This window comes from Narcine bancroftii, chromosome 3 (assembly GCF_036971445.1).
Source record: "Narcine bancroftii isolate sNarBan1 chromosome 3, sNarBan1.hap1, whole genome shotgun sequence".
NCBI lineage: Eukaryota > Metazoa > Chordata > Chondrichthyes > Torpediniformes > Narcinidae > Narcine > Narcine bancroftii.
In genome coordinates, this window is record NC_091471.1 from 156,014,456 (window position 1) to 156,040,190 (window position 25,735).

The 25,735-nt window shown below is 42.8% G+C and overlaps 2 protein-coding genes across 12 annotated transcripts in view; one reads left to right on the forward strand and one right to left on the reverse strand.

Moving 5' to 3' along the window:
• LOC138757730 (protein FAM47E) overlaps window positions 1-13,509 on the reverse strand; it is a 54,731-nt gene extending 41,222 nt beyond the window's left edge. For 4 of the 7 annotated variants that reach the window (XM_069925491.1, XM_069925493.1, XM_069925488.1 and 1 more), the window contains exon 1: window positions 11,380-11,468. In XM_069925491.1, the coding sequence (XP_069781592.1) occupies window positions 11,380-11,468 (89 nt within the window). Of the gene's footprint in view, window positions 1-11,379; window positions 11,469-12,757; window positions 12,880-12,903 lie in introns of those variants that run through there. The other 3 variants (XM_069925489.1, XM_069925492.1, XM_069925490.1) reach the window with 3 other exon arrangements.
• Window positions 1,495-25,735, forward strand: part of LOC138757728 (lysosome membrane protein 2-like) — an 81,072-nt gene continuing 56,831 nt past the window's right edge. The window contains exon 1 of one of the 5 annotated variants that reach the window (XM_069925486.1): window positions 1,495-1,578. Coding sequence is in view for 3 of the 5 variants with exons in the window: in XM_069925487.1 (XP_069781588.1) it covers window positions 22,929-23,051 (123 nt within the window). In the remaining 2 variants the exon portion in view is untranslated. Of the gene's footprint in view, window positions 1,579-12,415; window positions 12,564-13,208; window positions 13,387-22,551; window positions 23,052-25,735 lie in introns of those variants that run through there. The other 4 variants (XM_069925484.1, XM_069925485.1, XM_069925487.1 and 1 more) reach the window with 4 other exon arrangements.

Below are 25,735 nucleotides of genomic sequence, written 5' to 3' on the forward strand. Positions count from 1 at the left end.
GGGGGAAGGGTCCCCTTTGTCCTCAACTGCCACCCCGCCAGCCTCTGCCATTTCCTCCACCTACTGCATGATCCCACAGCCAGACACATCTTTCCCTCTCCTCCCCTCTCCACCATCTGCAGGGACCATTCCCTCTGTGACTCTCTTGTCCACTCCTCCATTCCAAACAATCATCCCTTTGGCAACTATCTCTGTGAACACAAGAAGTGCTCTATTTGCATCCACCTCTCCTCCCTCAGCACCATACAGAACCCAAATAAAGCATCAGTCACTTATGAATCTGCAGGGGGTCATCTACTGAATCTGGTGCTCCTGCAGTGGTCTCCTCTACATCGGAGAGACTGGATGCAGACTGAGAGATCAATTCATCAAACACATTCACTCTGTCTGATGCAATAGCAGGAATCTCCCAGTGGCAATCGATTTCAATTCCCCACCTCTTTTTCATTCTGACACATCTGTCCTTGGCCCCACATACTGCCAGAATGAGACCACCCACAAATTGGAGAAGCCACACATCATATTCCATGTGGCCACCCTCCAACCCGATGGCATTAACAACTTCTCCAGTTTTCATCAGCTCTCCAACTCGACTGAGCAATGCCACTTGTTGCTCCAACTCAGTTTTCTTCTGCTGACTGGGAGCTGTAGCCTGTTGTTCCAGCTCAGTTTCTCCTGCTGACTGGGGGCAGTTGAGAATGTATCCAGCTGCATTGCAGAGGTCATGTCCATAAAAAAGGAGGTCATGCCTTGCTAATTCATCGAGTGGACACCCAAAAGACACCTACCAGGTGTCCTTGAACTTGAGGAGACAAACAGCAGAAACACTGTTTCCCTATATTTCCAAATATTCCTTCAATAGGCTCTTCTCCAGCCAGTCAGCGCCATCATCTTAGCATCTGTGATGGCCTCCTATTGCAGAGGTTGTCATTGCCTAGCAGCTCCGCAATGTGAATTCCTGGGACTGCTTGTGATATTAGTTGTTGATGATATTGTTGATAATTTAGAGGGTCACCAAATGTTGCAAAGGGACATTGATAGGATGAAGAGCTGGGCTGAGAAGTGGCAGATGGAGTATAAACCAGAAAAATGTGTAGTGGTTCATTTCAGTCGATCAAATTTGAAGGCAATGTTAATGATAGAACTCTGAGCAATGTTAAAGAATTGAGAGATCTTGGGATCTGGATCCACAGGACCCTCAAAGCTGCTGGACAGGTTGATAGTGTTGTTAAGAAGGTGTATGATGTATTGACCTTCATTAATCATGGGATCGAATTTGAGTGTTGTGATAATGTTGCAGCTGTGTAAAAACTTGGAATATTGTGATCAGTTCTAGTCACCTAGCAACAGAAAGGATGTAAATGCTACTTCATAAAGGGTACAGAGGATGCTCCCTGGTTTGGAGTGCATACCTTATAAGGATAGGTTGAGTGAACTTGAAGCAACAGAGGATGAGGGGTGTCCTGACCAAGGTGTACAAGATGATGATGTGGATGGCCAGAGGAATCTTCGCAGGACTGAAATGGCTAGTATGAGGGAGCATAGATTTATGGTGCTTTGGAGAGGGGGATATAAGAGGTAAGTTTTTCTCACAGAGAGTGATGTGTGAATGGAACACGCTGCTGGCAATGGTGGTGAATACAGATAAAATAGGATCTTTTAGGAGATTATTAGATGGATGCATGGAACTGAGTAAAATGGAGGGTTTGCAGTAGGGAAATTCTAGGCAGTTGTTAGTTATGTTATTAGATTGGCACAACTCTGTGGGCCAAATAGTCTGTACTGGACTGTAGATCTCTTTTCCATGTTCTATAAGAAAAAGAAAAGGAACTTGAGCACACATCTGGACATCTGAAGAACTGATAACAAAAATTCTGCTATTTCAAAGGAGACCCCAACGAATAACATCAACACCATAAACTGATAAACAAAGGGTACTGGTTTGCAGTCCTTGTTTAATCAGAGGGAAGTAAAAATGCTCAGGACATTTATTTGTTGAAGTTTTACCTTAGGAAAGAGATTGCAGCAAACAGTGCAAGGGATAAAGGAATGAGAGAAGAGACTGAAGAAGTTCATCAGCTTGTAATTCCCCTGACATTGATAAGAATATGTAAAATTCAGGATTTTACTGATGATTAGAAAAGTAATAAGTAGTGCTTTATAGTGATTGCATCAGCTCTGTGTCCAATTACAAGAAACTGAACTAAGAGTAGGATGGTGATATTTCTCACTCAACCACTGCAAGATACACTTACTTTACTTACTTGTCATTACAAACAGCCTTTTTCAGTAGAGGGACAGCCTGAAGACTACCTGGATGCATCCCCGATCCAAACACTGGCACCCCCTGGACTACGTCCTGGTGCGAGAAAGAGACAAACGAGATGTGCTCCACACCAGGGTCATGCCCAGCGCGGAATGCCACACTGACCACCAGCTGGTTCGCTGCAAGCTCAACCTTCACTTCAAGCCAAAGTCCAGGAACAGTAAAGCCCCCAGAAAAACGTTCAATGTTGGATACCTGCAGTCAGACGAAATGAGAGGAAACTTCCAGGCAAACCTCAAAGCAAAGCTCAAGGATGCAATCCGCCTCACGGACTCGTCCCCTGAAACCCTCTGGGATCAGCTGAAGACTACCATACTGCAATCCACTGAAGAGGTACTGGGCTTCTCCTCCAGGAAAAACAAGGACTGGTTTGACGAAAACAACCAGGAAATCCAGGAGCTGCTGGCAAAGAAGCGAGCTGCCCACCAGGCTCACCTTGCAAAGCCGACATGGCCAGAGAAGAAACAAGCTTTCCGTCGCACATGCAGCCATCTTCAGCGCAAACTCCGGGAGATTCAAAATGAGTGGTGGACTAGGCTCGCCAAACGAACCCAGCTCAGCACGGACATTGGCGACTTCAGGGGTTTTTACAAGGTTCTAAAGGCTGTGTACTGCCCCTCACCCCAAGTCGAAAGCCCGCTGCGCAGCTCAGACGGCAAAGTCCTCCTCAGCGACAAGATCTCCATCCTCAACCGATGGTCAGAACACTTCCAATCTCTTTTCAGTGCCAACCGCTCAGTCCAAGAATCCGCCCTGCTCCAGCTCCCTCAACAGCCCCTAAGGCTAGAGCTGGATGAGGTCCTCATCCGGGAAGAGACATATAAGGCAATTTAACAACTGAAAAGTGGCAAAGCAGCAGGTATGGATGGAATCCCCCCAGAGGTCTGGAAGGCTGGCGGCAAAACTCTGCATCCCAAACTGCATGAGTTTTTCAAGCTCTGCTGGGACCAAGGAAAGCTGCCTCAGGACCTTCGTGATGCCATCATGATCACCCTGTACAAAAACAAAGGCGAGAAATCAGACTGCTCAAACTACAGGGGAATCACGCTACTCTCCATTGCAGGCAAAAATCTTCGCTAGGATTCTCCTAAATAGAATAATAGTTAGTCTCGCCGAGAATGTTCTCCCAGAATCACAGTGCGGCTTTCGTGCAAACAGAGGAACTACTGACATGGTCTTTGCCTTCAGACAGCTCCAAGAAAAGTGCAGAGAACAAAACAAAGGACTCTACATCACCTTTGTTGACCTCACCAAAGCCTTCGACACCGTGAGCAGGAAAGGGCTTTGGCAAATACTAGAGCGCCCTGGATGCCCCCCAAAGTTCCTCAACATGGTTATCCAACTGAACGAAAACCAACAAGGTCGGGTCAGATACAGCAATGAGCTCTCTGAACCCTTCTCCATTAACAATGGCGTGAAGCAAGGCTGCGTTCTCGCACCAACCCTCTTTTCAATCTTCTTCAGCATGATGCTGAAACAAGCCATGAAAGACCTCAACAATGAAGACGCTGTTTACATCCGGTACCGCACGGATGGCAGTCTCTTCAATCTGAGGTGCCTGCAAGTTCACACCAAGACACAAGAGCAACTTGTCCGTGAAATACTCTTTGCAGACGATGCTGCTTTAGTTGCCCATGCAGAGCCAGCTCTTCAGCGCTTGAAGTCCTGTTTTGCGGAAACTGCCAAAATGTTTGGCCTGGAAGTCAGCCTGAAGAAAACTGAGATCCTCCATCAGCCAGCTCCCCACCATGACTACCAGCCCCACCCCCCCCCCCCCACATCTCCATCGGGCACACAAAACTCAAAATGGTCAACCAGTTTACCTATCTCGGCTGCACCATTTCATCAGATGCAAGGATCGACAACGAGATAGACAACAGACTCGCCAAGGTAAATAGTGCCTTTGGAAGACTACACAAAAGAGTCTGGAAAAACAACCAACTGAAAAACCTCACAAAGATTAGCGTATACAGAGCCGTTGTCATACCCACACTCCTGTTCGGCTCCGAATCATGGGTTCCTCTACCGGCATCACCTACGGCTCCTAGAACACTTCCACCAGCATTGTCTCCGCTCCATCCTCAACATTCATTGGAGCGACTTCATCCCTAACATCGAAGTACTCGAGATGGCAGAGGCCGACAGCATCGAATCCACGCTGCTGAAGATCCAACTGCGCTGGGCAGGTCACGTCTCCAGAATGAAGGTCCATTGCCTTCCCAAGATCGTGTTATATGGTGAGCTCTCCACTGGCCACCGTGACAGAGGTGCACCAAAGAAGAGGTACAAGGACTGCCTAAAGAAATCTCTTGGTGCCTGCCACATTGACCACCGTCAGTGGGCTGATATCGCCTCAAACCGTGCATCTGAGCCCACCTCACTGACAAAAGACAAAGGAGGAAAAACCCAACACCCAACCCCAACCAACCAATTTTCCCCTGCAACCGCTGCAACCGTGTCTGCCTGTCCCGCATCCGACTTGTCAGCCACAAACGAGCCTGCAGCTGACATAGACATTACCCCTCCTTAAATCTTCGTCCGCGAAGCCAAGCCAAAGACTGCAAGATACACTCTTACAGAAATGCTGATGCATAGAAGATTTAAGATGTGGTTCAATTTCATTGAGCCTGACTTGGAATTAATTTGGAGAAAAGTCAGTTTTAATAGAGGAAGCATCTGTACATGAGCTGTGGAGGAGTAGAAATGAGAAGTGTACAGGTACTTTCATGGGTAACCCCCGGTGGGTCAGGGATTTGAAGGAAATGCCGGAGAAATGCAATTCTGTTTAATATTCAGAAGATAATTTTTAAAGTTTAGGCTACTTAATCCTGGCCAAATGACATCTCTGAGAATAATGAAGAAGTGAAATTAAGATGTTTCTGAACGAAATACATTATCTGTTCAAGAAATAACAAATATAATATTTCTGGTCAGAGTCAAGATGAGATAACTTCCTCAAATCAAGAGAAACATCTGTAACTTCAGCAAAAATAACAACAGTTCCATTGCAATGATTGCAGAGTGCCAAAAGTGTAAACTAAATTTTTATGTTTTTTTTAAATTTGGGGTGTCATATTGTATATTTAATGTTGGTTTTGAACAACAGTCTTTACTCTAAGGATTCAGTATTAAAATGAGCTGAACTCTGGATTGACCTGCTGAGTTCCATCAGCATTTTGTGCTTTGCATTTTACGTTGCAACAATGTGCATTGACATTGGAGAGAAAACCTGTGAAAAACCCTTTAATAAACCATACGTTTCTTGTTAGTGTTGCTCATGTCTCACCAATTTTAAAAGGATGAGAACCCATTCAGCTCAAATGTTCCACATGGCAACTTGATCAATGTTAGAAGTTTGCAGCTGGCAAGTTAGATCCAAAATTAACTCCGTGATAAGAAGCAATGGTTAATGGTGTGGTGATATGTATATATTATAACCATATACAGCACAGAACAGGCCAGTTTGGCCCTACTAGTCCATGCTGGAACAAATCCCCACCCTCCTAGTCCCATTGACCAGGACCTGGTCCATACCCCTCCAATCCTCTCCCCTCCATGTAATTATCCAGTTTTTCCTTAAATGTAAATAACGTCCCTGCTTCAACCACCTCTGCTGGAAGCCTATTCCACATCCCAACCACCCTTTGCTTGAAGAAATTTCCCCTCATGTTCCCCTTATATTAACCATATAACCATTTACGGAGCGGAAACAGGCCATGTTGGCCTTTCGAATCCACACCGGTTCACTAGAACAGCTCCACTAGCTCAAACCTCCCGCTCTCTGCCAATAACCCTCCAACCCCCTCACATCCATGTACACATCCAACCTTTTCTTTGTTCTGTGTATAAGTGGCTGGCCCGCCCACTGATGACTTGATCCCTGAAACCCCTCCCCCTGTGACCTGGTCATAAAGATTGACCTCCTTACCCCCTTCCATTCATTCGAGCACATGGAGTTGGGCCAGCTGAAGTCTAATGTGTATTAAAGCCTATCATTCCTCACTCAGCCTTTGGAATCATTGATAGTGCAGATCAAATGGTTAAGAAAGGAAGTGGATGTGATCAGATGCATAAGACTGTGAATGGAAACCAGGGGTCCAGTGCACAAGAGAGATGTGCAACCAGAACTAGGTTTATGAAGTATGGCCAGGGATGGTGTCTGGACTGTGGGCTGGGGTTGCAAATAGAGCACGAGTTGGCCTCTGGAACACCAGATATTAGAGTCACTGGTAAGTTTGTTCCTGGAATGTTGTATATTTCCACTCCCATTCAACTCGCTGCATTCACTGAAAAAATATTTTATTACTTCCCTTGGACCTTGAGGGAGGCTAGAGTAGAAATTGCAAGGGTCCTGGCAAATATATTTAATATGTCCTTAGCCGCAGGTGTGGTGCCAGAAGATTGGAGGGTAGCTCATGTTGTTCCCTCAGTTAATAAAGGCTCTAAAAATAATCAGAGAAATTTTAGGCCAGTGAACCTGATGTCAATACAGTAAAACCCCTGGTATCTAGAATTCAAACAACCAGCAGCCTCAAGCAACTGGCAAAAAAAAATCTGTATTAGACTTGTCTGATGAGCAGAAATTAGTGGATCATGAGGGAGTCAATAAGTTTTAGTTAGGTATTGTAAGAATAAGTCTCAAACAACCAGAAAATACATTTATTCAGCATCGACCAATCCCTATAGGTGCCAGTTACCAGGGATTTTTACTGTATTAAGTAATTATTGTAAGGTGTTCAGACAGACAGAGACTGATTAGGGATAGTCAACATAGCTTTGTATTAGGTCATGTTCAACTAATCTTCAAGAGTTTTTTGAGATGGTTACCAGGAAAATTGAAGAAGGAAATGCTATGGATTTTGTCTACATGGACTTTAGTAAGGCCTTTGACAATGTCCCACATTGGAGGTTAGTCAGAAAGATTTAGTCACTCAGTATTCATGGTGAGGTAGTACAGTGTATTATATATTTGCTTATGGGAGAAACTAGAGTGGCAGTGAATGATTGCCTCTCAGTCTGAAATTCTGTGACTAGTCTGGAGGTGTGCCTCAAGGATTGGTGCTGGGTCCATTATTGTTTGTCAATAATCTGGATGATAATGTGGTAAATCAGATCAGCAAGGTTGCAGATGACTCAAAGATTGTAGGTGTAGTGGAGAGCAATAAAGGCTTTTAAAGCTTGCAGAGATATCTGGACCAGCTGGACAAATGGGGTTCAACATGGCAGATGGAATTTAATGCTGACAAATGTGAGATATTGCACTTTGGAAGGACATACTAAGGTAGGACACCCACGGTTAACGATAGGGCACTGAGCAGGGTAGTAGAAACAAAAGAATACAGATTCCATGTAAGTGGTGTCACAGGAAGAGGGGATCCTAAAGAGAGATTATGGCACATTGCCCTTCATAAATCAAAATATTGAGTATAGGAGTTGAGATGTTATAGTAAACTTATGTAAGACATTGGTGAGGTCAAATTTGGAGTATTGTGCACAGTTTTGGTCACCTAACTACAGGAAGGGTATCAATAAGATTGAAAGAGTGCAGAGGAGATTCACAAGGATTTTACCATGACTTGAAGAACTGAGTTACAGGGAAAAGTAAAGCAGGTTAAGACTTAATTCCCTGGAGTGTAGAAAAAAGAGAATTGATCAAGGTATATAATATTATAATAGGTATAGATGGAGTAAATGCAAGCAGGTTTTTTTCCACTGCAGTTTGGTGAGATAAAAACTAGGGGAATGGATTAAGGGTGAAAGGGTAAAAGTTTAGAGGGGACATTAGGAGGAACTTTGTGCAGAGAGTGATGGCTGTGTGGGACGAGGTGCCAAGCTTAATTTTGACATTTAAGAAGAAATTATAGATGGATATGGTCCTGATGCAGGTCTATCAGGCTAAGCAGAATAATAAATTGGCACAGACTAGTAGTGTGGAGGAGCCGTTTCTGTACTGTAGTGTTCTATGTAAATTGTAATAAACTATGGTCCGGTCACTCATCAGAGTGCTACTGGTACCATGTAACCCTGTACTACCTGTCACACAGTCAGGTGGTTGGCGACTAAACCAGCTCCCCCACCAAGCTTGCCTGGTGCAGAGGGTGCTGGACACCCTGCAGGATGAAAAACAAGACCTGTCAAAGGGTGGACAAACCCTTTTATAGGTCAGCACCCTAGCAAACAGATGCCATGAAGCGCGGAAAGGGCGTCCCTTGCATTGAAGCTTGGCCTGACCATTCACTGAAACAGAACTTCCCCCAGCTGCCTTGGACCTCACCATGCCACTGGATCCGAGAGGGTATCTCAAGAGGGTGGGTCTGTTGTGAGAAATTAAGTACTGGAAGATGAAGTAAAAATTGATATTTTTTTATATGATTTAGTCTTACCTTCTTTGAAGGATACAGATATTAAGGATTTGGATGCTTTTTTTACTGTTAAAGAAGCAATGGATACACTGCGATCTATGCCTAGTGGGAAGTATCCAGAAGATGATGGTTTTACTACTGAATTTTATAAAGAATTTTGGGATTTATTAATCCCTTTATTGATGGATGTATTGAAACAGGCGACAGAAACTGGTTCTTTTCCGTATTCTTTTTCTAAAGCAATTATTAATTACTCCAAAGAAGGACAGAGACCCACTAAAAGCAGGATCTTATAGACCTATTTCTTTATAAAATTGTTGCCAAGGTTCTGGCTAATAGATTAGCTAAATATTTACCAGATTTGGTTCATGTGGATCAGGCGGGTTTTATTAAAAATCAATATTCAGCAGATAATATTGTAAAGTTGATTTCTTTACTTAATATTTCTCGGGAGCAGTCTGACCAACCAATGGTAATTTCTCTTGATACAGAAAAGGCCTTTGATAGAATGGAATGGAGTTTTTTGTTTAAAGTTTTGGAGGTTTAATTTTGGGCCCTTTTTATTGGTTGGATTAAGGCTTTATATAAAAATACTACTGCTGGAGTTTGACAAATGGACAGGTGTCTTTACCTTTTCTGTTATCTAGATCAACTAGGCAAAGCTGTCCTTTGTCACCAGCTCTATTTGCATTGGTTATTGAACCTTTGGCTCAGATGATTAGACAAGATAGTATTAGAGGTATTAAGGTGATAACTGATGAATATAAAATAAACTTGTTTGTAGATGATGTTTTGATGTATCTAACACAATCTTTGGGGAGTCTGCATGATAGATTGGAGCAATATAGTGAAGTATCAGGATATAAAATTAACTGGGAAAAGAGTGAAATTTAGCTGAAATGGATTATTCGCTTTGTAGGCATATTGTGAAATTTAAGTGATCTGACTGGATTAAATATTTAGGTATTATCATAGATAGTAATTATAATCATTTATATGAACTGAATTACTTAACTTTATTGTCTAAAATTAAATATGATTTGAATCGGTGGAAAGATTTACCCATAACATTAACAGGACATGTTAATTGTATTAAAATAAATATCTTTCCTCGAATTCAATATCTTTTTTCAATCTATTCCTTGCAAGATTCCTCAAAAATTTTTAAAAGATTTGAATTCATTGGTGAGGACGTTTTTGTAGAAAGATAAAATGGTCAGTGTCATTACCGAAATTAACTTGGAAATATGCATTAGGAGGTTTACAACTTTCTAATTTTCAGAATTATTATGAATCAGTACAGTTGAAATTTATTAACAGGATGTTTGAAGTGGATAAACCTGTGAATGGGCTAATATTGAATTATCTCAGATTGGCGAGAAGAAGGTGGATCAGTTTATTTATAGATGGAATACTCAGTTATTAAGTAATTATGATTTGCCTGTGTTAAAACATTTAATGGAATGGAATAAAAAAATGAAACTATAGGTACCCAACGTAAAATTTCAGCTAAAACTCCTTTGTTTCAAAATAAACTTTTTTCCTTTTATGCTTAATAATTAACTTTTGAAGTTGTGGGATCAGAAAGGCATTAAACTGGTAGAAGATTGTTATGAAGCAGGATATTTTATTTCTTTCCAAAGAATGAGACAAATATGAAATATCTTTGAATACTCTTTTTTTCTTATTATCAAGTCAAAGCATTATTGTTGAATAATTTTGGGTGCACGTTAGTTACCTAGGCGATCTAAATTTGAAATTTTACTTACTGATGGCGGTAGGAAAGGATTTATATCTGAGATGTATTCTTTATTACAGAATAAAATGCCTAAGTTTGATTTGCATAAATCTAGGTTGAAATGGGAAAAAGATTTGTCCATATCTATTGGTCAGGATGATTGGATGAATTTATCTGAGGATAGTATGACTAAAATTGTAAATGTAAATTGGTTCATTATAATTTTCTTCGTCAGTTATACTTAACTCTGGAGAAATTAAGGAAATATAAGATTATTTCTTCTGATTTATGTTTCAGATGTCATAAGGAAGTTGGTTCTTTTTTACATTCTACTTGGTTATGTGAGAAAGTGAAACCATTTTGGAATAGAATTAAGGAACTTTTAGAAGCTATCGTTAAATTTTTAATTTCACTTGACCCTTTGGTATTTTTATTAGGTTATATTAAGAAATTCAGCTCGGAGTTAAAATTAGATAAATTTCAAATTGCTTTTTTGAGATTAGTTCTAGCTGTGGCTAAAAATGTTTGGCAATTACTTAGATAAATGAGACTAATTTGAGTATTCAGCAATGGCATTTGGAAATGAGATCTTGTATTCTGTTAGAAAAGGTAACATATAATTTACGTAATAATTATTCTTTTTTTGTTAAAACCTGGAGCCCATATATGGAGTATATGCAGTTGAATGATTAATTTTTTCTCATGCACTGAAGGTGTTGCCATGGCAAATATTTAAAAGGTGTTACGCTATCTGATCTCCTCTTCTCTCTTTTTTCCTCTTTCTTTTTTGGGGTAGTCTAGAGGGGGGTTGGGAGGGTTATGGTAGGGTGTGGGGGATTGTAAGGAGTAAAATATTATGTACTTGTTTGTAACTTAATTCTGATTAATTATCATTAATAAATAAAATTTTCAAAAAAAAAGAGGATGGGTCTGGACCTGTGCAACCCCCTCACCTAAATCCATTGACGCTCATGCTGTTCCTTTCTGAGGAGTGGGGTATCCTCATATCAAATCCCACAAACTCACTGAAAGGAACCATCATTATCCTATGGGATGGATACCCAGAAGTAAAAAAAGAAATAAATAACTGTTTAGACACTAACCATATAACAATTACAGAACGGAAAGAGGCCAATTTGGCCCTTCTATATTAATAGGATAAATGTTCAAAAGTCCAGAAAATCTGATCGTTCCCAGATTACTGGAGTTTTACAGTACTCTGGGGAAAACCTGATAGCTCATGAAAGGGCATAGTGGTTTAATAGATGTTATCAAAGCGAGAACATTTTTTGTATAATTTGCTAGGCAGGAAGTTGGTTATCCAATAAACAAAACTGAAGGGAAGTTTATAAAGGTTTCTTTCATCAGCCGCTTTCAGGTGCATCCTCCACCTGAGGGCAGCTGCAGGAGCGGATCCCAACCTGAGGACGCACCTTTTAGGTGGCAGCCCGAAAAGGCTGCTACAGCGTTGACCGGTCCACCTGAAAGGGAATATTGACATCCAGAGGCGCCTAGTAGCGCCTCTACATCTGATGGAGGCGGGGCGACTGGTGTCGCAGCGCCACCTGTCATAAATATGCGACATGACAATGGTCGTCTTCCCTACCCATAATCCCCCACGCAGGTGGAACCACTCTGTATTTCCCACACAATTCTAGCTGCGTGGGGGTTTATGGGTAGGGAAGACGGCCATTGCTATGCCGCATTTTGAGCAGCAGAGAGCGGCCCTGGTGCAGGAGCGGCCAGCCGGACTGTGACAGCCCGCGCCGGCCGCCGCTGCCCTGATATCCCCCACCGGCTGCCCCGCCCCGTTGCTTGAAGCCCCCCCCTCCCTGCTGCCCGAGCCGCCCCCCGCCTGACAGCCCCCCCTCCCCACTGCCTGACAGACCCTGCTCTCCTGGGGAGGGGAGGTCAGCGGTATATCGGGGCAGGAGTGGCCGATGGGTGATGTCGGGGCAGGGGCGGCCGATGGCGGGTGTCAGGTCGTGTGGCAGGGGGCTGTCAGGCAGTGGGGAGTTGGGTCGCCGGCTACTGGAATCATCAGCCCACCCCCAAGATGTGCAGCTACTGCACATCTGGTGACCCTCCCGGAGGAGGGTTGGTGTCAGCGCCTTGGAGGAGCGTTCGGAGCATTCAGGTGGGTACCTCATCAGCCGCAAAGGGGTAGAATGTGCGGTTGACATTGGGGTATTCTGGAAGAGCCTATAGGTTCAGGGTCATTGGTGTTTGGGTAAAATGATTTGAGGATGATTGAAGCAGCTATTATTCACCCAGAGAACCGTGGGACTCTTCAATACTGATTGGCCAGGAACGTTCATAGTTCTAAAGTACCTGGAGGAGCTCCGAAAATACCACGGGTATGGGACTGGGCTCATCTTAAATTTCTGTTTGACGAGTTTTTACACCAATCTTGCAGTTTCCAGGTTAAAATCCCAATCATTTAATTGGGTGTGTTTTAAATATGAGTAAGTTCTCACTAGTAGTGTAGTCCGTGTAGTAACAGAATGAAAGCTGCGGGAATATTCTCACCACGGCTGACGAAGCGGATTCTTGTCAACAATCATTGTGCTTAACGCGGGTTTCTCAGCAATCAGCGTGTCGTACTTGTGGGCCATACCGACGGCCTGTGTTTCTCTCCGGAAAGTAACCGTTCACGGCGTGGTTTCCCTGGGGGCTGCAGAAGTCAGGCTGGTGGCATCGCTCGGTCGGAGTGCGCGCTTCAGGCCCGGCCCGGCCCGGCCCCAGGTGTAAACAACGCGGTTGCTAGGATACGCATTGCAGCCGGCGAGTCCCGGATGTCCAGCTCTCCGTGCCTGCCCGAGTTTCAAGTTGCTTCAGCAAGTAAGGGGTGAAGCAGGGGAGAAGAGAGGATGCGAAAGCGAAATAAAGTAGTGTGACTGCGGAAGACGGAAAACTGAATCTGCACAGGAAAGGAGGATTGAGGCTGCTTCATCTCTCAGGTCGGTATCCTTTCAAAGCGTCCCAATTAAAAAAAAAATATATATATATACATATATATCAGGAACTTGTTAGTCTGGGACTCGTTCTTCTTTCTGCTCATGGTTCAGTTTCCATTCTTGGCATGATGGCATATCTAGGGACACGTGTCTAAAACTGACCAACAGTTACCCCTAGGCATTAAATCAGTGGCATGACTCCCCCCGCCCCCCCCCCCCCCCCGCTTGAGTGAACAAAGAGAAATAGGCAGTCAACATAAAGGGTTAAGACGCAAAACGAAAATCAACTATTTTTTATATCCATGAATACTGCCTGACCAATTGAGTCCCACGAGCTTCTTGATATCACAATCTTCCAGACCAACCTACCATATGACACCACGTCAAGGAACTTAAAACAATGTGGACAATGTCCATTGTCCTGTCTTTGTCAATCACCTTGGTCAGCACTTCAAAAACTCAATAGAATTTGTGAGACACGATTTCCCACACACACAAGCCATGCGACATCTCATCAATCAATGCCTTTTGCAAATGTAAATAGATCTTTCCTCTCAGAAACCCTATCAATAATTTTTCCACCATTGATGGATGAAGTGTCTGTGGATGATCCTTTGGGGACCAGTGACCATTGTTCTATTAGGTTTAAGAAAGTTATGGAGTTACAGGACAGGACTACAAGTTAAAATTCAGAATTGGGACAAAGTGGACTTTGAAGGTATAATCTCATGTTAATTTGAACAGGTTATTTGAAGGAAAATGTGTTGACGTGTCCAGAATTTGAACGCACCGGTTAGAGTGAAGGATAAGACATGCAAGCATAGGGAAGCTTAGATGATTAGGGAAATTAAGACTCCTTTCATGGGCAAGAAAACTGGGATCAAGTGTATATCTGGAGGAGTTTTGGAAACTGAGGAACAAGCTCAGAAAGGAAATTAAGAGGGCAATGAGGCCATAGGAGACAGCTCTGGCAGATAACATTAAGGATAATGCCAAGGATTTTAAAAAGTGAAAAAAGGTATCCTGAGATAAAATAGGACCACTCTAGAATCAATGTGGTCAACTTTGTGTGGAGACACAGGAGATGGGCAAGGCCTTCAATAAGTACTTCTCTGTTTTTACTCTGGAGAAATAAATGAGGACTGGGTAATATGAGGCAGTCAATGGTAGTGCATTGAGCTCAATTAATGTTACAGTTGAGGAGGGGCTGAAGGTCCTGATGCATATAGACAAATCTCCTGGGCCTGATCAGATATGATGGGAAGCTAGAGAGGAAATTGCAGGTGTTTTGGCTGAGATTCATGAGGTGCCAGAAGACTAGAGGGTAGCAAATGTCTTTTTTTTCATTCAAGAAAGGCTGCAGGAAAAAGCCTAGGAACGGCAGACCACTGAGCCTAACATCTGTGGTTTTTAAGTTACTAGAGACTATTCTGAGGGAGAAGATAAACATACACTTAATGGACGTGGGCTTATTAGGGATAGTCAACACAGTTTTGTAACTGAGAGGTCATGTCTCTCACATCCGATGGAACTTTCTAAAGATGTAACCATGAAGGATGATACATGGATTTCTGCAAGGCATTTGAAAAGGTACTGGTAAGAAAGGTTAGATCAAATGAGCAGCATGAATTAAAAATTGGCTTCATGGTAGAAAGCAGTGGGTGACGATGAAAGATTATTTTATGGACAAGAAGCCCGTGACTTGTGGTCTGCCACAGAGTTTGCTGCTGGGCCCATTGTGTTTTCTTATCTATATCAATGATTTAGATGAAAATGTACATGGCACAATTAGCAAGTTTGCAGATGCACTAATGTGTCTGGTATTGTAGACAGAGAACTCAGTTGCCAAAGGAATGACTGATGAAATTTAATACAGAGATATATGAGGTGCTGCATTTGGGAGGTCTAACATGGGTAAGTCCTACACAGAGAATGTTCAGAATCTAGGAGTACAGGCACATAGTACCTTGAATGTGGTGTCATGGGTGGTCAATAAGACTTCAGCACATTGGCCTTTATCAGTGAGAGTATTGAGTATAGAGGTTGGAATGTCATGACCTGATTAGAATGTTTTGTTCAGTTTTAGTCACCATGATGCAGGAAAGATTTTGTCAAGCTGGAGAGGGTGCAGAGTTGATTTACGATGATATTGCCAGGACTTGGGAGCCTGAGCTTTCAGAAGAGGTTGAGCAAGCTAGGGCTTTATTCCTTGGAGTGCAGCATGAAGATGAAGGATGATCTCATGGAAGATGTGCAAAATTATGAGGAATAAATCAGCTGAATGCAGTCTTTAGGCCAGAGCAGAGTAATCAGTAACCAGAGGACATAGGTTTAAGGAGAGGGGGAGAGATTTAGCAGGAACTTAAGGAGTAACTTTTTTTACACAGAGGGTGCTGGGTATATGGAATGGAGGAGATAGTGGAGGCAAGTGCCATTGCAATGTTTAAGAATAAAAGACAGATCATGGATAGGATGGGTTTAGAGGAATATGGCCAAACACGGGCAGGTAGGAATAGTGTGGATCTCATTTTGTTTCGTATAGGCAAGGGCCTGATTCCATGCTTTATGGCTTTAAGTACAAAGAGATGCAATTTGGAAAGTTAAACACAGCAAATGGCAAGACCCAGGAGTGTGAAACACAGAGACTTTAAAATTGGAACATAGGTGGACAGAGTGGTGAGAGATTCAGTTGGGGCATTGAGTATAAGAGTTGGAACAGCACATTGATTAGACCTAATTTGGACTATTGTGTGCAGTTTTGTCACCATTATAGGAATGGCATGGAGTTTGCAGAAAAAAATTACAAGGATGTTGCATGGATTGGAAGGCTAAATTATCAGGAGATGGGAGTCTGATTGTACAATGAGTACCTCGAGCACCAGGATGCAGACTATTGAAAACATCGTTAGACATCTACTCAGAAAAATCTTAAAAAGAATAATTTTGGGAATAAATGAATAAACATTCTTATATTCGACACTTTGGAATTCAGTAAAATTCAACTGTAACATCTGAGTCTGCATTATCAGGCCTTGACTCACATGAAAGTTGTCCAAATGGATTGAGTATTCAATAGAAAATGAAGGAAATAGTGGAAAATGTAACGAGGAGTGTAAACAGATAGGCCTTCAGGATAAGGGCTTGTATTGACCAGTAGGCCATGTAGATTCCTGACACAAGACCTAGGTGTACTATAATTAACCTTGACAATCTAGACAACTAAATCTATGGTGCCTGTTAGGAGTTTAGATAAATGAAAGCAAGTGAATTAACTTCAAACCTAGTTTATTAACTATATACATCAAGGATGCAAAATAACAGAACATGATCATTGGAGTGTGCCAGCAGAAAGAATTCCCAGGAACCCTGATATATAGGATATGAACACAATGACTTATCTACATCCCTTTCCTTAGCTTATGCTCCATACCATGACAAAATTACCTTGTTAAACTTCAGTGCTTACAAAGTGTCACAGAATGACCAATATTTGGCAGACACATTCAGTAACTGAATGACAATCATATTAGGTGAGAAACATAAGAAAACACTCTGCTACATGTAAACAATATGAATATCAATTACTATAGCCAAACAAATATATATGTTGTAAAACATGATTCAGTCTCTGTATTTAGGATTTAGCTTACTAACACAACCTGAGCATGTTCTATGCAGATTTTCAGTTGTGTTTGTGGATGGCTCAGCTGGAGGCACCTCAACCTGAAACCACTCTGAGTCCATCCTTTCCGGTCCTACTCTTGTGGAAGTGTTGTATAGTCTTTTGACCCAGGTCCACGATCCTGATAATCAATAGCCATTTTCACACCACAGGTGAGCAGTGACACTACTTGGACCCAGTGAAATTCCCAGTAATGCAGAACCTCCCGGGCCTTTAGCACCACGGGATTTGCCCTCCTCGGCAATTTAGGGGGATCTCGCCCCCAAGCGATGATGCATTACACGTACTGTCTCCCCACCCCCCCCATCATCCGTTGGTTGCTTGTCCATCCGCCCCACACCCCCCACCCCCTGGCTTTGGGGCCACTTCAGCACATTGTGATGGTGGCACAATGCAGAATGAATGGCCAACTTCACTTCCCATAATCCTTCACACAGCTGGAACCACTCTGGGAAATACAGAGCGGTTCCAGCTGTGAGGGATTATGGTTAATGAGGAAGGCCATACATCCCACATTGTGCTGTTGTCGCGATGTGCCAAAGCAGTCTGCTGTTGTCAGGAGAAGGGAATCTTTTAATTTTAATTTTAATCAGCTTTGTGATGCAGCATGCAAGCACTGACATCATGAGGCTTCCCCTGCTTGGCCATTTGCCTTTTCACATCACGGGGACAGGGTGGTCTGGCGAAATTACCTGGGTCCACGGCCCTATCTATATTGATTCCTCCTGTATAGCTTTCCTTCTGAGTGAACAAGATAAGATCAGGGCTCCTTGCAACTCTCCTTTACTGTGCCTGTCCAGTTGTAACCTTGTACAGTCAACAACCTGACAACCTGTCTTTCCATTAAAGGCTGAAGTAGTTGGCTTGATCCGTCATAGTACAACTTTTGTGACAATCTCTTATTGAGAAGCAGGATTTTACCTCTTGTGGCTAACACTTATGAGGTTCAAGTGGTTTCCTTGAGACTGAGAGTAGTGCATGTTTGCCTTGACATTAGTCATTGTGTCTCATAGCACATTTCTGAGATTTAGGAGGTTGAGGAAAACATAGTTCCACTGTATGGCAAAGTCCTTGAATCGCTGACTTATAAACTATCTGGCATTGTTCAATATGAGGGTGTGCTGTGCTCCCTGAACTGATAAGTGTCTCTTGAGTTTTGTGAGGTTGCTGAGGTAACACCACAAAGCAAGTCAATCTCATACCAGCTATTCAAAGATATCTGTTGCCACAGATGACCAAGGCAGGTCTGGAACTGGATGAAGGAGGAGTGGTTCCTTTTTCTGGTGTGGTTTTGTGCATGACTGCATCTCCTTATTGATGTCATCAATTTTTCTGAAGCAAAATATTTCAGTAATAATTGGGTTGAGAGCAGTGATTCTCAACTTTCCCTTCCCACTCAAATACTACATTAAGCAATCCCTTACTAATCACAGAGCACCTATGGCATCGGGATTACTTAAAATGGTATGTGAGTGGAAAGGAAAAGGTTGAGAACCACTGTTCTAAACTACATAGGACAGTGAAGTTTGTGCTACGTGTGTGTGGAGAACAACATGCACACCCAAAGTCTTGGAATCAAGACCGGTTTATTGCTCTGGCTGTGGCACATATATGGGCCCCAGGTGCTGATGTTAGGGCCCCGCGTCATTGGAGCACCAGCCTGGGATTGGCCGGCATTCCCATCAGAGATCCCCGTCTTCCCGCTCCTGGGCTGTCGACCGGTGTCACCTCCAGGTCTGCGTTCATAGGCCATTTTGTGGGCCAATCCTCATCTCTGTAAGCGGGCTGCTACACGACCCCCCTCCAGAACTGGCGATCGGGTCATTGTCTGTTGCCTTTGGTGATCTGCCCCTGCATCAACAGGGAGGAGTGGAGAACAGCTCATTACAGTTCAGATATGCCAGTTTTATGCAGTCGACAGTAAAAGTCTCCTCCTTACTGCTGATGTTGAGGATAAAGGTGGCCTTCAATGAGCTGTTCCAGTATGTCCCCTATTGCTCTGCTGGAGGCATCAACTATCAGGGCAGTATGAATATATAATTACAGGTACAATGATAATTAAAAGAATTATAACAAACATGTACATTAAACTCCAATGTAAAGATGATGATGAAACAAGGTATAAACCTAAGCAAAGCTGGGAAAATGAAGATCCCAATAAATACAAGACTATGCATGATACAATATAATTGGTTACACAGACTATATATCACCCCTCAGAAATTAAGAGTGGGACCCAACAATGTCGGATAGATGCTTTCGCTGTAAACAAGAAATTGGAACAACAATACACGCAATTTGGGCATGTACAAAAGTGAATACTTTCTGGGAAGAACTAAGTTAGATATTAAGCAAAATTACAAAGAATAACATACCAAAAAAATCTCAAAAATGTTTCTTTTTCATAATATAAGAGGTAAAGAACTAGGTCTCAAATTAGAGGCCAAAAAAGATTTATTATGATAGCCCTAGCAGTAGCAAAAAAAATGCATAATGACAACCTGGAAAATGGGAGAGAACCTAAAACTACAACAATGGTATATGGAAATGAATTTGTGTATTCCATTAGAAAAAAAATTAAGTATAATTTAAAAGATAAATATACATTGTTCGAACAAATTTGGGAACCATATATGAAATATGACAGAAAATGCTGACTTCGATCCTCCATCTCCTAAAGTGATAAGAAGATAAACTTTATTAGATTCAATATGCAAAAGTAGACAACACGACCTTTCTTTGTTTTTTCTGTGAGAATGTTGTTTTCTTGTATTTTGTATATTTAATATTTATGAGTTTTAGGGGGGTGGGAAAGGGGGAGGGAGGGTGGGGGGCAGAAAAGAGGGAAAAATGTCACTGTGTATATTTAATGAAGAACATTTGTACATATTGTTGTTGATACGGTTCATAGTGCAATAAATAAAAAGCCATGAAAGACCCCAACAATGAAGACGCTGTTTACATCCGGTACCGCACGGATGGCAGTCTCTTCAATCTGAGGCGCCTGCAAGCTCACACCAAGACACAAGAGAAACTTGTCCGTGAACTACTCTTTGCAGACGATGCCGCTTTAGTTGCCCATTCAGAGCCAGCTCTTCAGCGCTTGACGTCCTGCTTTGCGGAAACTGCCAAAATGTTTGGCCTGGAAGTCAGCCTGAAGAAAACTGAGGTCCTCCATCAGCCAGCTCCCCACCATGATTACCAGCCCCCCCACATCTCCATCGGGCACACAAAACTCAAAACGGTCAACCAGTTTACCTATCTCGGCTGCACCATTTCATCAGATGCAAGGATCGACAATGAGATAGACAACAGACTCGCCAAGGCAAATAGTGCCTTTGGAAGACTACACAAAAGAGTCTGGAAAAACAACCAACTGAAAAACCTCACAAAGATAAGCGTATACAGAGCCGTTGTCATACCCACACTCCTGTTTGGCTCCGAATCATGGGTCCTCTACCGGCACCACCTACGGCTCCTAGAACGCTTCCACCAGCGTTGTCTCCGCTCCATCCTCAACATCCATTGGAGCGCTTACATCCCTAACGTCGAAGTACTCGAGATGGCAGAGGTCGACAGCATCGAGTCCACGCTGCTGAAGATCCAGCTGTGCTGGATGGGTCACGTCTCCAGAATGGAGGACCATCGCCTTCCCAAGATCGTGTTATATGGCGAGCTCTCCACTGGCCACCGTGACAGAGGTGCACCAAAGAAAAGGTACAAGGACTGCCTAAAGAAATCTCTTGGTGCCTGCCACATTGACCACCGCCAGTGGGCTGATAACGCCTCAAACCGTGCATCTTGGCGCCTCACAGTTTGACGGGCAACAACCTCCTTTGAAGAAGACCGCAGAGCCCACCTCACTGACAAAAGGCAAAGGAGGAAAAACCCAACACCCAACCCCAACCCACCAATTTTCCCCTGCAACCGCTGCAATCGTGTCTGCCTGTCCCGCATCGGACTTGTCAGCCACAAACGAGCCTGCAGTTGACGTTGTCTTTTTACCCCCTCCATAAATCTTCGTCCGCGAAGCCAAGCCAAAGAAATAAAAAGTTACAAAAAACTATCAGGGCAGTAGGTGCCTCTGGTCTGGGATGGACCAGAAGGGTAGCATTGGCCAGGGCATCTTTAGCATTCTGGAATGCCATCGAAGACTCGTCATCCCAGGTAATGTCCTTTAACTTGCCTGCCATCAGCATGAAGAGGGGACGCATGATGCGAGCCATTGCTGGTATGAATCTATGGTAAACCAGCAAATTCCTGTAGCCCTTTTACAGTGTGTGGCTTGGTGAAGAGTCAGGCTGCCTCAACCTTCTCAGGGGAGGGGGTAGCCCCATGTCTGTTTATACTGTGCCTCAGGAAGTCAATAGTGTTCAGGCTGAATTGGCGCTTCGCAAGGTTAATCGTCACCCCAAACTCGCCCAACTGGGTGCACAGTTGTCTCAGGTGGGCGTCATGGTCTTTGCAGCTGTTGCTGGCAATGAGAATATCATCCAAATAGATGAATGCAAATCGGACGTCACAACCCACTGCGGCCATCAGCTGTTGGGAAGTTTATGCTGCTTTCTTTAAACTGAAGGGTATGCGGAGAAATTCAAACGAGCTGAAGGGGGTTATAATTGCAGACTTGGAGATGTCTTGGGGATGAACTGGGATTTGGTGGTATCCCCAAATGAGGTCCTCCTTGGAAAACACCCAATGCCCCATGAAGGTTGGTGGTGAAATTTTGGATGTGGGGCATAGGATATCTGTCAGGTATGGTGGCCTCGTTGGGGCAGTGGTAGTCGCCACATGGCCTCCAACACCCCCCCCCCCCGCTGTTTTGGGCACCATGTGGAGGCCCAGAGACTGTCTAAGCACCGCACAATCCCCAACTCCTCCATCTTCTTAAACTCCTCCTTCACCAGGTTGAGTTTTTTGGGAGGGAGTTGGCGCACCCTGGCGTGGAGATGGGGGCTCTCAGTCAAGATATGGTGCCTTACCCCCATGCTTTGGCTTGGCTGTGGAGAACTGTGGCACCACTATTGAGGGGAATTCTGCCAGGATAAAGGCAAATTCGTTGTCTGAAAGTGTTATCGAGTCCAGGTGAGGGAGGGGGGGGGGGTTCCCCCAGAGGCAGTCTGAAAAGTTATGGCGTGCACCAAGCACTGTCTTTTGAGGTCAACAAGCAAGCAGTGGTTGTGTGTCTGTGTGTTTTACACCAAGGACCAGTTTGTTTTATCAGTTTGTACTTGTACAATGAACTTAATTCAGTGAAGAGCTGGTTTGAGAAGGGGTCGAGTTAGCACAGTACTACTTGCTCTGCTTCGCTGAATAATCTGTGGCCAAATCAAAGCCTCCACTATACCTTTATTACTCCTAAAAGTATGTAAAGGAAACGAATAAAAGTGTTCGTGGTTATTTTCCTCCGAGGTTACTCGCAGAAATGTCCTGGAGATTCGTTTGTTTTTTTTTCATTATCAACAGCCCATTTCAGTTGATGTTTAATCGAGGTGGGAGAGCAACACTGAAGGTTGTCACGTGCAAATTGGAGCTGCGGAAAATCAAGAAAAGCACAAGAGAATCGAGTGGAAAATGTAAAATCCTCCTCGAAGTGAACACTTTCATATTTGCGACGAGGCCGCCTCTCGCGGCTGCACTGCCTTTCTTCCTCTTCCCGCTGTCAGTGCGCACCCGTCTGTGGCCAGGCGCAAGCGCGGAAACAGGGACGTCGCCCTCCAGGCACCCTCGCGGTGTTCGCGCGTGCGCGAGGATTTCAGGGTCGCCCGGCGAGCTGCTCAAGGGAGAAAATACGAGACAGAGAGTCGCAACTTCATCGGTTTGGAAGTGGAGGTTGCAAGGAACATTCTCGCCTCACGTTATAATGGGTATCCGGTCTGGGGTGACGTACACCCTCGGTATCCTTTGTATTATCTTATTGATAGTGGGCATTGCCCTTCTTGTGGCGAAAATCTTCCCGAAAACCGTCGATAATTACGTTAAAAAGGTAAAAGCCGTTATTTGCACTAATTCTCTGCGGAAAGAACTGAAATGTTAAGTGGCGTTTTGCAAATCTTGCCTTCCACCTGTTTCGTCTTGTGTCAATCCCAATGTTTTAACCTCGTGATTTGAGGTGGCACCGACGTTTTTGTGCGATGCTCACTGCAAGAATGAAGAATAGAAGGCGAGACGTTCATGATTACGCTGCAGACAATGAATAGAGTTGTTCTTGTTGGGCAATGTTCCAAAGTTTAAAAACACCTCGTGCATGCTTAGACAGCAACATTTTCATCCAATTATGTTCTACAGCAAATAGGAAATGGAAAGTAACCGAAATGTTTTCGGTTTGGAGGATTGTTTTCTCAATTCCATGTCAGGGCATGATTTGAATTTGTTTTACTCGTGTCTGTGCAAGTGAAGAAGAAGGGCAATGCTCAATTGCCCAAATCTTGTTTTGTTACATGTAGGAGTGCTGAGTCATAACACTACAGTGTCGTATGATCCGTTTTTGACGGATTACATGGTTAAATCTACAAATTTAAAGTCCCGAGATGGCTGAAAAGGTAACCAAATGAATTGTGAAAGGCGAGATGGCTGAACACTTGGTTGAGAACTCAAATGCATGTGTCATGATTAACACCAAATCACCCTCCTGGGGTTGCCCACTTCTGGTTGTAATGCTAATATTTTGAAATTGAATACTCATTCTTGTTTTAAAAAAACTTTCAATATTTTCTAGTTTTCCAAGATAATTGCATTTAATTCTGGCCTATTGATTTTAATTGTTCCACTGAGTAGACTTGTTTCCCCAACCGACATTGCTCGATCACACGATTTGCCACAATAATGCCTACTCTTTTTAAAATAAATAATTTGATCAGAAAATACCAGGGGTATTTTGATGTCCTGTCTTGGGTAATAAGCATGTTATTCACTCATCATAATACTACTGCTCTGGTTGTAACATTCGGCGTTCTCTCCTCCACTTTCCCTCCTTTCATCCCTGGAACATGTCCCCTATCTAATTTGACCAAGCTCCTGTTTCATGACCGATGTGGCTTCATGCTAATTTTAGCTTGATAATACTCTTATGAAGCCCATGGGATGCTTTGACATTCTTTAAGAAAATGTTTTGGTTTGTTATGAATAAAATGATGATATCTTGACTTTTTAAAATCTATTGGGTTATTAATACACTGGCAATGGCATAAAGAGTTTGAAAGTGAACTTTAAACTCTTAACTGTCCTTTTGGAAGATAATTGCATACAAAATATCTTTGCTAACTGCTTTTTCTTTAAAACAAGGTTTGAAAGAATTTTCATTCTGCATTGGAAGTGTGGAACTACAGATAAATGAGATTGCATTATTGAAGCCTTCAATATGAAGTGTTAGATTTTTGGGTAGGGGATTTAAAGATTAAAATGAAGACATCACTAGCTCATGGCTGATATTATTCACGAGTTAATTTTGATATTGAACGGCCTCTTTGTATTTTTAAATCACTGTTTTGCAGGAATTTTGTCAATGGAGCAGATCTTTTTATGGGAAGTATTTAAGATGAAAAGGATTTCTGCAAAAGCAAAGCATGTTCCTACAAAAATGACTACTATATTTGTTCATTTTTTAAAATGCCCTCTTGTAGATCAAGAAATTATTTTTAAAATTTAGACCTACAGCACAGTAACAGGCCATTTCAGCCCACAAGTCGGTGCCTCCCAATTTCCATCAAATTAAACTGCACCCCTGGTATGTTGTGAATGGTGGGAGGAAACTGAAGCCCACAGAGAAAACCCATACAGACTTGGGGAGAACTTACAAAGCCCTTACTGACAGCACAGGATTCAAAACTTGGTTCCATTTGCTGACACAGTAAAGGCATTGCGCTAACCACTACGCCAGCCAGGCCACCCTTTTCTTGGCTTTAATTCTTGTAAATATTTCCTGGCAGAATATTTGGAGTCTGATTATCAGAAAACAACAAATAATTAAAGGCAAGGATTAATGTTCATAGATTTAGAAGGGAACAATTCACTGCTCCTTTAGTGAGAGCTGATTTATAAAATTAAAAGAATTGGGAACAGTGTATCAATTTTCTGATTATGAATCTATTTCTTTTAATACTAGTATCCAAGAAAGATGATCACATTTTTCTTTGTTTGTTTTTACTGTATCATTTAAAACCATCATAACTGTGTTTGCCTGTCCAGCATCAGACTTGTCAGCCACAAACGAGCCTGCAGCTGACGTGGACATTATCCCTCCATAAATCTTCGTCCGCGAAGCCAAGCCAAAGAAAAATATAGTGGTATTTAAGGCTGAAATACTTCAGCCAAATTTCCTTCATAAATTAAGCATATATTTTAAAAATGTCAAAATCCAGAATTATGGTGCATACATAGCAAGCAGTACAATAACTTCAACTAGGAATCATTTGTGTGATCCACAATGGAATTATCAATAAATCATAAATACAATTTTCATTAATATTTTTAATCCAAGAGCAGGGATCCAGTGACCTTTTGGAGTACTTTGAGTAAACATCTATTTTGATATAACATGCTCAAAAATACTTGTATACTTTTGCTCAAATGTTGATGCAGTTAGATAAAGTAGGTTCTAGGAATGCATAAACCAGTTGTACAAATGGAAGTTTAAACCCCAGACTATAGAACTCAATGCACTGATGCTGT